The following is a 14,142-nucleotide window of genomic DNA, read 5'->3' on the forward strand; positions in this document are numbered from 1 at the left end:
ACTTTTTACAATATTTCCACTGAGCTTGGTGTTGGATCTCAGAAATACTGTATTCATTGACTCACTTATTCACGTAATAAACATTAACTGAACACACATTTTGTGCCAGGTGTTGTGCTCAGCATGGGGGAAGTAGCTGAGTAAGACGTGCTCCTCATCCTCAGGTGACGTGGCTGGCCCTTAGTCCAGTGGAATAGGGTGGCTGAAGTAAAGCGGGGAGGAGAGAGTTATTCTGTAATAAACTGATTTTAGGAAATTTATTTTTCAGCAGGAGATGTGGGACATGTGGATTTGGGATGTGAATTCATTTGAAAAGCCACTTTGGGGTAAGTTGATCCCTGGGCGTAAATGACTTCAGGGTTGGACTTCTCTTTACATTGCATTTGCTCTTACAGTGGCACAGGTTCAGATTTACCCTGACTGGACTTGATGCCTCATACACATGCCAGAAAGTGAGTGGCTTGTACTAAAATCCTAGCACAGTAATTTGAGAAACATAACCATCAAGCATAGCCACGTGTGGTACTAATTAGCACATTCACTTCTCATTCACAAAAGCAATGTGAAGACTAAATGAAGACCATGTTTAGAAATAGAAAGATACATATTATATAGGGTTTAACCTGCTTGTCTTAGCCAGTAATCCTGGCGTGTGGACTGGAACGCCCTCATGGCGCCAGTGTTAGGAAGATGAAGGGGTCAAGTTTGTCTCTGAGCTTCTCTTTGCAGGACTCCAAGTACATCAGTACAGACATAAAATGTTCGTGATTTTTTTGTTTCATCTAAGAAAGAGCCCTTAGAATTACTATTTAATTACCAAGTGTTTACTGTGAGTGTGTTGTGCATTCCTGCATTTAATTCAGGGACTGTGATGTGGGTATGTTTTTCTCATTCAAGGAATAAAGAGGCCCAGGTTTATGCAAATAAAGTAAAATTGCTAGGAGCACACTACTGATATTAATATGTTCTGGGATTGAAATGTGAATTTTAGCATTTGGCCTAATAGATCGTCACTTCTGTTTTAAAATGCTGATTGTGTTGGCTGTTCCCAAGACCACCCCCAGGTTTAGTGATTGCCTAGGAGGATTCATAGCATTCAGCATATGATCTCTGAATAATAGCTAAGATTTATTACTGCAAAAGGATACAAAGCAGAGTTAGCAAAGGGAAGAAGTGAAATCTGGAGGAAAGCAGTTACTATCTTCCTAGAGTCCTCTCCCCGTGGAATAAGCTTAATTCCTCCAGGTAAGCTTAATTCCTTTAGCAGTGAATTTTGACAACACGTGTGAAGTGTTGTCAACCAGGAAAACTCGTTAGACTGAATGCCAGTGTTTTTATCGGACCTGGTAATGGAGGCACCGCCTAGCATGTACCAAAATTTCAGGCTCCCAGAAGGAAAAGAGATGTTTTGCATAAATCATATTGTTTGTACAGGCAGTTTCAGCACAGTGAGGCCCACTTATCTTTTAAGGTAAGATTTATATCAGCCTAGGAAATTGTGTATCACTCAAGTTCCCAAACACCAGCCAAAGGCTAACATTGCAACCAGACCTTCCTAAAGACAGTAATCTCAGGCGTATGTCTTAGCTTTTATGCTGTACGCTGGTTTATTCATTCAAGGATATCGTCCTTATGATCATGCAGCTTCTGGAAAGGAATGAGAGAAGTAGGTATTATGGTGTTGGTTTTGGGGGCCCTGTGACTGCCCACTAGTTCGATTTGCTGGAAAGACTGACACAGCTCAACATAGTGTTGTACTCACGGCTGCATTTTTATTACAGCCAAAGATACAGTGCAAGAACAGCAGAAAAAAGATATAAATAGGTGAAGGTTGACGAGATCAGGTGTGGACTTCTGAGTCTTCCTTCCGTAAGAATCACAGGAACACGAGTTCCCCTCCAGCTGTGAATGATAGAGGCATGTACAAGACGTGTCTGCTCAGGGAAGCACACGAGTGTCACAGCCTGGAGCTCCTGTTGGTAGCCAGCTGGTCACGTAGGCGTATTCCTGCCATGTGGCCAGCTTTGGCAGCTGAGACTTGGGCCCAGACCAGACACCAGGTGCGTGTCATAAATCTTAGTGATTTCTTTAAACAATGCTGATAGCCTGGTACATCCTGACTCACCACCTCTAACATCCTTAACAAATAACCATGAACATTCCAGGAGTTTCTTCTCAGCATTTGGCCAGGGGTCATTGCCACGGCCCTAGGCATCCCCCTGGGCTTAGCATGGACAGGGTAGAACACACCTGCTGTGTTAACTCTTTCCTCACAGACTTCCATGTGAAATAATGTTGCATTTGCTGAATGCAAAATTTAATGATATATTCTGTAGAATATGATACTCCACACTTGAAAAAAAATAACTGATAGTAGAAATAGTTGACAAATTTCACTTACCTCAAGGGAAGCTTCTAGATTCTTTTCTTTTAGGGATTTATATATAATGGTGACTTTTGGATTTCCCATTTTGTCCACAAACCCTGGTGGCTTAGACAGTAAAGAATCTGCCTGCAAGGCAGGAGACCTAGGTTTGAACCCTGAGTTGGGAAGATCCCCTGGAGAAGGGAATGGCAACTCACTCTAGTATTCTTGCCTGGAGAATTACATGGACTGAGGAGCCTGGTGGGCTACAGTCCATGGGGTTGCAAAGAGTCAGACATGACTGAGTGACTAACACTTTCACTTTTCATTTGTACTATATACAGGTATATGTTATGTTAAATCAAAATAGCACAAAATTAACAATATTAATTTTATTAATTAAAATATTACAAAATTGCACATGACCTTCTCTCTATGAAAGTCAGCCTCATGAGAGGCTTTTAGACACAGTGGGATTTCTTTTTTTACTCAGTTTGCAGCTTTACAGAAATAGTTTTGCAGAAAGAAAATAACTCATAGCTTAAAAGTTACCTGCTTCCAGGATTTGAAGCCAGTCTTCACTAGTTTATTTATTGCTGTTTGAAAACTGCTTTGTGTTATGCAAAAAAGGAAGACACAGTAGTTAAGGAAGATTCCATGCTTGAATCTGAGAAGTTCTGAGTTAACAGAATCACACAGCTTGCCTCAATGCAGGGCTTCGTAGAACCTCTGGTGCAGTAATATACAGACTGAATCTCTCTGAGCAAATCGAGGAAGTAACATTTCCCTAACTTATTTGATCATGGAATTTCTTTAGTGAGAACTCTCAGGTATAAGTCCTACAAATGGTGTTCTTCAGAACAAAATGGCAGGACATCAGGAAGCCCTTAAAGGATTTTAGCTAAAGGAGAGAAAGAAACAAAACATCTGTAGAAAAAATTTAAAGAAAACCTTGTTGCAGCAAAGTGTAGTGTCTTACACTGTCTGATAAAACCTGTTTAGAAACTTCCCTATCTGGATGTCTTTTTCCTGCCAGGTTTCCTGAGTTGATGTTTCTCTTTTGTAATGTGAATGGCGTGTCTCTTACCCTGGTATTTAATAGTGTGATAACAGTTTCCATGGTGTGGATCATTGCCTTCATGCTCCTACCATCTACAGTGTCTGACATGGTATCAAGAACAGAGTTGGCCAAGACTCAGTAAATATCCAAGCAGCATGGAATGATTGGGACTCTAAAATACTGGGTTTTTGTTTTTGTTTTTTTAAAGGAATAACAAAGTAGTAGACATAAAGGTTAGATACTATACATTTATTTTAATAATGTCATTTGAAGAACATTTTTAGAACTTTTCTTTTGACTTCTTGAATTTAATTCCTCTTCTCATCACCAACTTCTTTTTTTTATGACTTCTATGAATTTTTAATTGGTTTATTTTCTTAGAACAGTGAAATTGTTCCACCATAGACATGTAAGCATTTGTAACTACTGGATTTCTTTTAACAGTAGATGGAATGTCATTTTAAGTAATTAAATGGTCAGCATAGCTAAGGAAGGCCAGTGGGTCAGAAGTAGCCAAGGTACTACTCAACTAGAAAAGGTGAGAATATTTGCTTTACTGGGTACCAAGAATTGTTGTAAAGTTATAATTAAGACGCTGTGTGGTATAGGGATAAGCAGACCAATGGAACAGAACGTAGAACCTCAGAAACATGACTTATGACAAAGTTGGTATTGCACACTTTTAGGGAGAGATTGAACTTTCCATAAACAGTACTGAGACATTTGGTTATCCATATGGAAGAAAGTAATATTGAATCTGTACTTACACTGGAAAGGTAAAACTTTAAAACTTCTAGACATTAAAATATTTTTAATGATCTCTAGGTAGAGAAACTCCCCAGATCAGTAGGTGCCCAATATGCTGCTGGAGATCAGTGGAGAAAAAACTCCAGAAAGAATGAAGGGATGAAGCCAAAGCAAAAACAATACCCAGACTCTGATGCTGGGAGGGATTGGGGGCAGAAGGAGAAGGGGACGACAGAGGATGAGATGGCTGGATAGCATCATTGACTAGATGGACGTGAATCTGAGTGAACCCCGGGAGTTGCTGATGGACAGGGAGGCCTGGCGTGCTGCGATTCATGGAGTCATAAAGAGTCGGACACGACTGAGCAACTGAACTGAACTGAACTGAAGGTAGAGAAAAACTTCTTAAGACATAGAAAATATGAACTACAAAAGACACCTTTTATTTTGAATATAAGCTATAAACTGGGAAAAGATACTGGTAGTACATGTAACTAACATGGATTAGAATCCAGACTGTATAAAGATCTTCACAGACTAATAGGAAAAAGACAAAACAACTTCACCCAATAGAATAAACTTCAGTGGGTATATTAGGAAGAGGAAATGGAAATGTCAGAGATGGTGGGGAAACTCAAATTACACACTTACCAGATTGTCAAAAAATTAAATAGTTTGACATCAATAAGTGTTGCCAAGGACATAACACATCCAGAGCTCTCATTTTGCTTTAGACATCTGGGAAAGCAAGTTTGCCATATGTTGTCATATTGAAAATATGTGTAGTCTCATGACCTAATATCCCTAGGTATGTACTCTAGGTCAGGGTTGTGACAACTCATGAATTAAAGATTTTTAACATCTTTAAATGGTTAAGAAATAATTTCATAATTTATAATTTTAAAATTACATGACATTCAAATTTAATGTCCATAAATAAGCTTCGTTTTATTGGAATGCTGTCACACTTACTTGGTTACATAGCACGGCTGCTTTTGTGGTACAACCCCAGATTCAGGTGGTTGCCACAGAGATCTTATGTCCCGCAAAGCCTAAAATGTTTACTGTCTGGCCCTCTGCAGAAGTTTGCTGACCCCTGGCACATGTGTACCAGGAAACATGCATAAACCTAGAAATAAACCCATGCCTATTAAGCATGAAAGGGATAAACTATGATTAGCCCCATAGTGTATGATTACATTAATATAAGCCAATTAAGTACTATACAGTGGTGAAAAGGAACTGACTACAACTACATGCAGCATGAATGGGCTTGAGGAATGTAGTGTTAGAAGAAAAGCAAGTCTCAGATTTTTCCACTTGTAAGCAATTCAGTGTCCTTTCAAGTAGCATAGTGTGCCTCATAATGTATAATTGTTCTGACTCGTAGAGAGGAACTTCAGAAGTGGACTAGAGCCTCTCTGACTTTAGGTTTCCTCTGTCTCTGCCCCCCCCCCCAATCCCCCTGCTTCCGCATCCCAGGTGTATTGTCAGGAACCCCGTTCAAACTCTCATAAGCGGAAAAGGGGATTATTAGAAGGATTCCTGAGTGGTGACGAGAGCCAGAGAAGAGACAGGGACTCAGTCACTACGGGACCCTCCTCTCGTCCTGCGTGCCTCCGTTTGGGCTCGCCCTCTTGGACTGCAGCTCGGCTCTCTCCCCGCGACGGGCAGTGTAGCTGACTGCAGCACTAGGTTAGCACAGGCTTCCAGCTCTGTGACTCGGGAAGTGAAGGGCTGAGGGCCTGTGGTTGGCCTGGCCAGCTCATTTGGCTGTCCTGTGCCCATGGGACTAGGTCTGTTACCAGACCTAGGGGTAGGGTGGGCAGAGCAAGAGTCAGAATCATGAGCCAGGAAGCACCTCAGCCTGTGTCTATTTTCTCTCTTCTTTAAACAGTAGTAACGTCTAAAACAATATGTGGCATTCTGACACAGCTTTGTGGATATCAGGAGGCCTTTTTTGAAGTGATCATTAAGACATTGGTTGTCTAAGACAGTATACTTGGTGGCTGTGCTGGAAAGAGAGGTTAGAATGTCTGTTGAGCATATTAGTTTAATTTAAAAAAAAATCTCAGCAGCATTACCACAGAGATCTCTCGTGCTTCCCCTTTATGGTCACAAACATTTCAGTCTTTTCCTCCTGTAGGGACATTTAAGACATTAAAATATTTGAGTAAAAATAGATGTTACAGTTGTTTTAAAACATGATATACCTGGACTTCCCTGGTGGTGTAGTGGATAAGAATCTGCCTGTCAATGCAGGGGACATGGATTTGATCCCTGGTCCAGCAAGATTCCACATGCCTTGGAGCAACTCAGTCTGTGCACTGCAACTACTGAGCCCATGCACCGCAGCAAGAGAGGTCCCCGCAGGGAGAAGCCCAGGCGCCGCAGAGTAGCCCCCGCTCACCCTAGCTAGAGAAAGCCTGCGAAAAGCAACGAAGGCCTAGCGCAGGCAAAAATAAATAGTATTAAAATTTTTATTTGGTTCTGTAATACTATAACCATGTACCCAGAACTCATTCCAAAAGTTCTAAGAATATGTAATTATAATACAATTACTTAAAAAAAGACATACTGCTGATTTATTCTGAATGACTAGGAGGGTACTTAGCCCATTGGTAATAGTGTTTTAGGTACTTGAAGAAATATACAACAGTTATCCTCCTAAAATTTAAATTGTTTCTTTGAAGGGTCCTCACCTCTTCTGTATTTACCTATTTTTAAGGTTATTAAGGTTGAATTTATTATCTACAGTAAAATTCACCCTTTTAAGTGTAGTCGTACCCGTTTGGACAAACAGACACAGTTGTATGACCACCACCACAAGCTGGGAGTAGAGGGTTTCCCATTATCACAAGTTTTCACTGTCCTTTGAGGGCAGTCCCCTATTCTTCCAAGCCCCTGGCAATGGCTGATCTGGTTTCTATCTCATATAAATGGCATCATATAGTATTCAAAATGCAGCCATTTGCTACTGACCACTTTCACTTAGCATAAGGCTTGTGAGATTCATCAGTGCTGTTGCATGTACATCGAGAGTTCTTTTTGATTGCTGGATTCTGGGTTGAAGTCCTTCACTGTTTAGAGTACCACAGTTTGTTTATCCATTCACCAGGTGGTGGACGTGTGGATTGTTTCCAGATTTTGATGGTTATGATTAAGTTGATATAAAGGTTGTGTACAAGTCTTTGTGTAGACGTACATTATCCTTTTTCTTATGTAAGATTCTTATGGGAGAAAAACTCTTTGTTTTCCGGAGAGACTGTACCATTTTGCATTCCACTGGCAGTGTGGTAGTGGTCCACTTACAGTATTTCTTGCTAGCATTTGGTAGTTTTTGTTTTTCCTTTAGCTGTTTATATTGGTGCGTAGTGGTGGTTCACTGTGTTTTTAATTTGCAGTTCCCTAGTAGGTGGCATTAGCGGTAAAGAATCCATCTGCCAGTGCAGGAGACACAAGAGACATGGGTTTAATCCTTGGGTCAGGAAGATCCCCTGGAGAAGGAAATGGTAACCCGTTCCAGTATTTTTGCCTGGAGAATCCCATGGACAGAGGAGCCTGGCAGGCCACAGTCCCTGGATTGCAAAGAGTCAGATCTGACTGAGTGCACACACACAATAGCTAACAATGTTGAAAATCTTTTCTTGTACTAGTTTACCACCTGAATTGCTGTTCCGGTGAAGTGACAGTTTGAACTTTTCGCCCATTATTTTGGATTAGGGTTTTTAAACACTGTATTTGAAGAGTTTTTTATGTGGTCTGGGTACAAGTAATTTATCAGATGAGTCATTTGTAAATATTTTCTCCCCATATGTGACTTGTTTTTTATTTAACTGTCTTTTGAAGAGCAGATTTTATTAAGTCCAACGTCCAGTCTTTTTTTTTTTTTTTAATGATTTGTGCATTTTATTGTTAGTATCTGAGGAATCTCTGGCCCAAGGTTTCAGAGGTTTTTGCCTCTTCTTTATTCTCCTTTCTCCCTGCACCTCCTGCTTTCTCTGTACTGCTCTCCTTCCAAATACACACACACCCACTGCATTTCATCTTCAATTTTAGAATCTAATTGTGCTGCCTTGGAAAAATTAAACAGGGATGGGTACAGAGTTATAAAGACTTACATTTAAGTGTTCTGGGCTGTAAGCTCTGAAAGAAATAACAATCAGCAGGTTTTAGAGAACACAGAGCCACATTTGCGTCCCAGATAGCGCACCAGCAGTTAGACTGCTTACTTTGCCAGTGACCAAGAGAGGTAGCCTTGCACGTGAAGTGGCTTGAAATACATGCTATATCGGCTTCTCTGGAGAGATCTGTTGTTCCATGACACTGTGCGTTGTAATCCTTTTGGCCTTGCCCCTCACCCCAGTCACTAGAGTTAGTAGTGGTTGCTCACCCCATGTGAGGGACTTGAGGCAAGAATCCAACAGTGGCACCCCTGTTCTCAGGGTACAAGTGGGGAGTGTTGGTTTGATGGAAGGAGACCACTAGGCAAGAGATCATAGTCCCCAGAGAGGTGAGTAGAAATAACACTTCACAGTTACAAGTGTCACCTAGTATTTTGGGGGTGCTTTTCAGGTTGCTGGCTAGCCCCTTCGTAAGGTAGGAGAGAAGTTTTATCTTTTTCATAGATAAACTCTCTGGTCTATCCTGGGTTCATGCTACATAAACTGCCCTTGTAAGAAGCTCCTGGGCCCCCCTGGAGCATCCCAGCCCTTCAGAGCATCTACACATTGGCTTTCAGTGGGGGGCACCTGCGCCAAGTGTTTCCTCCATCCACCCCAAGTGCACTTGATTCTTCCGTCTCCTGGTCAGCACTGACACACGCCTTTGAGCCTTGGTGCCCATGGCTCCATGCAGTGACTCCTCGTCTGAGGTCCCTGGAACTGTTCCAGTGCGCCCCCAGACAAGTGCCAACGTGCCAGGAGTGTTTCCAATCTAGCCGTCCCAGATTTGGTGACCATCCCTCCAGTCGTTTTCTCAAGATGTTGCAACAGATTGGGGTGGGAGTGGGGCACATAGAAGCGAAAGTTCGGGGAAGTCTATGCAGTTACTGTCAGAGCCAAGTCCAGGCCTCAGATCTCTTGATGCCCTTTTCTTCTGCGCTTTCCATGAGTCTGTTTCTGAATGGCTGGTGACTAGCATTTTTAGAATGGGATTCAGTGGGACAGAGGGATAAGAATCACTCCAGTTAAACTGATGTAGTACAGCGACCGGGAGAGCTCATATAAATCCTTGGACCATGGAACTGAATGGGAGTGTTTGAAATGGACTGGGAATTACTGATTTCTTAAACCGCTGTGGCAGTTAATGGCTTAGCTTTTACTTGAGCGTTTAATATAGCAGTTGAATAGAAGGCAGTTAAGCCCCACGTGTTTAATGGATATGAGATAGTCGCTCACTGTTTTAATTTGCATTTTCTTAATTGTAGTGAATCAAGCCCATTTTCACTGTTTATTGGCTCTTCCGGTTTCCTTTCTGCAAAGTGCTTGTTTGCATCATTTACCCATTTTTCTATTTTATTGTGTATATTGATTTGTAGGAGTTATTTGCATGTTTTTGATACTATCAGTTTTTATATATTTTACAAGATTTTTTGAAGTCTGATTTAAAACTTATTCTTCATAGTAAAATTTTATATGCATATTAATCTTTCGATTGTGCTTTAGGTTCTGAATTTCTTTTTTCTTTTTCTGTCTGTAGGTTATGAAAGTGATTTCTGATGAAACTGGATTGGAATAATTTTCATGATCTTTGTATATTTATATATATATATTTTAAAATTTTGCATTTGACTTAAAGTGCCATGAGAAAATTTGCATACTGCAAGGTGGTCCTAGCCACCTCCTTGATTTGGGTACTCTTGGATATGTTCCTGCTGCTTTACTTCAGTGAATGCAACAAATGTGATGAAAAAAAAGAGCGAGGACTTCCTGCTGGGGATGGTGAGTGACATTTCATAATAATGGGCCTGTTTTGATACATGTGTTACTTGTTTGAAATAACTAATTTGGAAACTATGAATTTTAACATTTCTTTAGATTAATAGTAATGCCTGGCTTTCTATGTATGTGATCATATTTCTATCAGTTCTCCAGTGGGTTCTTCTAACAGTATTAAAGTGTCATATGCTGCTGCTGCTGCTTCAGTCGTGTCCGACTCTGTGCAACCCCATAGACGGAAGCCCACCAGGCTCCCCCGTCCCTGGGATTCTCCAGGCAAGAACACCTGAGTGGGTTGCCATTTCCTTCTCCAATGCATGAAAGTGAAAAGTGAAAGGGAAGTCGCTCAGTCGTGTCCGACTCTTATCGACCCCAAGGACTGCAGCCCACCAGACTCCTCCATCCATGGGATTTTCCAGGCAAGAGTACTGGAGTGGGGTGCCATAGCCTCCTCCAGTGTTCAGTGTTAAAAGTAGTTAATTTTCTGGAAGTCGTATTACCAAATAATGTAGGGAATCGCGTAGCTGGGACTACCAAAACTGCACAGGAGATTAGCCTAATGTCATAATGCTGAGTGGAGCGTTAAAACTGCATTATCAGGCATGAGAGAGAGAGTTCTCTAGCCCTCCTATCTCAGTCCTAAGGGAAGAAGTTATTTTAGGTAGACGTGGTCTGGTGAGTTCATTTTGTTGATGCTGTCGATAGCTCCAGTTAGCACTTTTAGGGAGAGCTTATGAAAAGATCAGACTATAAAATCAGTGCTGTGTTGAGAACACTGCAGTCTCTGGCGTGGAAAAGGAAGGAGACACCTGAAAAATTCCATTTTAGACTCTGTGTTTAAACCAAAAAACAAATGCCTCCTTTTATTTACTTATTTTTAAACAAAATGAAAATGACTTTGCATTGTGAGTTGGTAATTTAGCTATTCTGGGCCATGCACTCTGTCTGGTTAGTTATAGAATATCTGGCTAAACAATAATTCTATTTTTAGGAATTATATGTAAATGTTTTATTTGAATATACAGCCATATTTAAGTATTTTACACTTTAATATCGAGGGTACCTGGTCCTTTAAAATTTATAATCTAAAACTTGCCTACGTACTATAATTTTTATAGATGGGATTATGTAACCAGTTCTGTTTATTTTATGGGAAATTTGCCTAAAATTAGTCTCAGTTGCTAACACTGAACTTTAGTAATACCTAGGCTAACCCCTAACTTTTTAATTTTTATCTTCCCCATTATATAACCAGTTCTGTTTATTTTATGGGAAATTTGCCTAAAATTAGTCTCAGTTGCTAATACTGAACTTTAGTAATACCTAGGCTAACCCCTAACTTTTTAATTTTTATCTTCCCCATAATTTTTAATATGATACACTTTTATACAAGGTCAGCCTATCTGTTGACTTTCCTGGTTTCCTTTAAGGACCTCCTGCTTAGTAAGTTTGTTGTGTGACAAGACCCCGGCCACCTTAACTGGTGTTAGAGCTGTAAACTCTGTTGACATTTAAATGAGAGGGCAGGTATTGCTATTCACTATTAAAAAATTAGGAGATTCCCAAATGCAGCAGATAAACTTTCCCCTCATTCCACCCTAACCCATTGCCATTTATAGTGGGAACTCATGGTATTCTATCTTAAATGGAAAGGCACAATCATAAGACAGACCAGGACCTCTGTAGTGGGTGAAGACACACTAGGTCTTCACCAGTGTTTTGTAATCTTTTGAATGTTTTGTAAACTGCTATGTGCTGGGCAGTGTGCTACGTGCTAGTGATACACATTTCAACAGTACAAAATAGTTTCTCCCTCTGGGGAACTCCCAATCCGATAGCAAAGGAAGAATAATAGACAAGTAGTGATATGATAGCTTCCCTGATAGCTCAGTTGGTAAAGAACCCACCTGCAGTGCAGAAGACTCCGGTTCAATTCCTGGGTCGGTAAGAGCCTCTGGAGAAGGGATAGGCTACCCACTCCAGTATTCTTGGGCTTCCCTAGTGGCTCTGCTGGTAAAGAATCCACCTGCAGTACAGAAGACCCCGGTTCAATCCATGGGTTGGGAAGATCCCCTGGAGGAGGGAAAGGCTACCCACTCGTCTTCTGGCCTGGAGAATTCCATGGACTGTATAGTCCATGGGATCACAAAGAGTCAGACACGACTGAGCGACTTTCAGTGATATGGTAGATAGCACACTAGAGGTGTGTGGGAGGAAGGAACACCGTGAGGCCTCTGAGAAGGTGCTGCAGAGAAGTAACACTCAGGCTAAAGTATCAGGGTGCATGGGTGTTTGTTAGGTTTGACAGGTGAAGGGAATATATCCCAAGCAAAGGAGGAAAGCATGCACAAGATAAGCACATGAGAGAACAGAGTTGATGGATAAGAAAGCGTGAGGAGAGAGCACAGATGAGGCTGGGAGGTCAGCAGAGACCACATCGCAGAAGGCATTTTATAACATGCCGAGGGTTTTGCACTTTATCCTGTAGGTGAGGCATGCCATCGAAGGATTTCAAAGAAGGGACCAAGTAACCTGACGGGATCCCGACTTTCAGAACAGAGTGGCCACTAGGCTGAGGAAGTGGGAGAGAGCGAGACATCTGAGACTGGTTGTGAGACTGCTGGGAGAGTTTGGAGAAGTTCTTGGGGCCCACACTAAAACGGGGCACACAATGATACATGGGAAGTTTGTAGATAGTGGACTTTACATAGCAGGGGAGTCACTGAATGTAGCTGAGGGCAAGTGAAAAGTCTCCCATGGCTCTCAGGTCTCCGTCTTTGGGTAAATTGATACGAGGAGGGCCCCCAGAGGCAGAGCGGCTCCAGTGGGAAGGCAGAGGACGAGTTGTGTTTGGAGCATTTCATGTGGAGGTGCTGGGGGCTGGGGGTTGCGTTCTGCAGCAGAGAGTGGCTGGGGTGGAGCACGGGGGCGGTGCTGTGGGCTCCGGAGTGTGCGGGAGAGATAGGAAGAGTTGGAGAGGATCACGGAGGGTCAGCAAGGGGAGAGAAGGCTTCTGGAAGTCAGGGGCAATGGAAAAGCCAGAGGGAGTAGGGTCATGGAAATCCAGGCATGATGGATGGATGTTCAGGGATTTCACCTGAGATGAAAAAGTGGTTGTGATATGTTTCCTAATGGGGTTTCTTGTTACCCTGCTACTGCTAAGTCACTTCAGTCGTGTCCGACTCTATGTGACCCCATAGACGGCAGCCCACCAGGCTCCCTCGTCCCTGGGATTCTCCAGGCAAGAGTGCTGGAGTGGGGTGCCATTGCCTTCTCCGTCTTGTTACCCTAGAAAGTGCCATTTCAGTACCAGTGGACTTGATATTTACTGGTGTGTAGCTTATCCTTTTAGGAAGGTTTGACACACAGAGAGAGTACAATAGTTAGAAGAAAGGAATGGAGCTAAAGTTGGTTTTCTGTGTACAGATGTATTTTTTATGTATTTTGAAGAGGTTTAAAATATAAAGGAATGAAGTAATACTTGAAAGAACAAATTCTCAGCAGAGGAGACAGTGGGGTATCAAAACCATAAGAAAAGATTTATCCTTGAAGAGGATTCTAAGGTTAGTATGCTTCTGAAAACCACTAGTGATATGAGCATCAGAGAAGAGGAGTAGCTTTTATGCAAAGTATAGAAGTACAGAGTAAAGGAGATATGGTCTGAGAGTGCAGTGTGGAGCCATGAGAGACAACAGCATGTCCTGAAAAAAGGAGAATGAAGTGAGTGTTGTGAGCTTAGTGGGCCTTGTGGGAGAGTCAGGTTTAAGTCTGGTGAATGGGACCTCTGTGTTAAGGAAACTTGATATTTACTATGTGGAAATAGCAGGATACTGTGGATGACTGAGAAAGAGGTCAGCGGTGGCAGGATGAGAGAAGGCTGAGCAGTACGATGCCAGGAGGTGAGTTAATAGCTGAAGGGAGAGACTTATGAGAGGCCAGTGATTCTAGATGGGGCCCTAAAGCATCCATTTTTCAAACTGTGTTTCAAAGGATTGAAGGAAAAGAGTGGGGAAGGGGGACAATGGCTGCCA

General features: G+C 41.9%; 1 protein-coding gene across 1 annotated transcript in view; it reads left to right on the forward strand.

The window, feature by feature from the left end:
* The first annotated feature begins 256 nt into the window (after positions 1–256).
* Positions 257–14,142, forward strand: part of GALNT1 (polypeptide N-acetylgalactosaminyltransferase 1) — a 75,790-nt gene continuing 61,904 nt past the window's right edge. The window contains exons 1-2 of the mRNA XM_040264867.1: positions 257–326; positions 9,873–10,114. Of these exons, the coding sequence (XP_040120801.1) occupies positions 9,976–10,114 (139 nt within the window). The 5' untranslated portion in view covers positions 257–326; positions 9,873–9,975. The remainder of the gene's footprint in view (positions 327–9,872; positions 10,115–14,142) is intronic.

Source organism: Oryx dammah, unplaced genomic scaffold (assembly GCF_014754425.2).
Source record: "Oryx dammah isolate SB20612 unplaced genomic scaffold, SCBI_Odam_1.1 HiC_scaffold_22, whole genome shotgun sequence".
Classification (NCBI taxonomy): Eukaryota; Metazoa; Chordata; class Mammalia; order Artiodactyla; family Bovidae; genus Oryx; species Oryx dammah.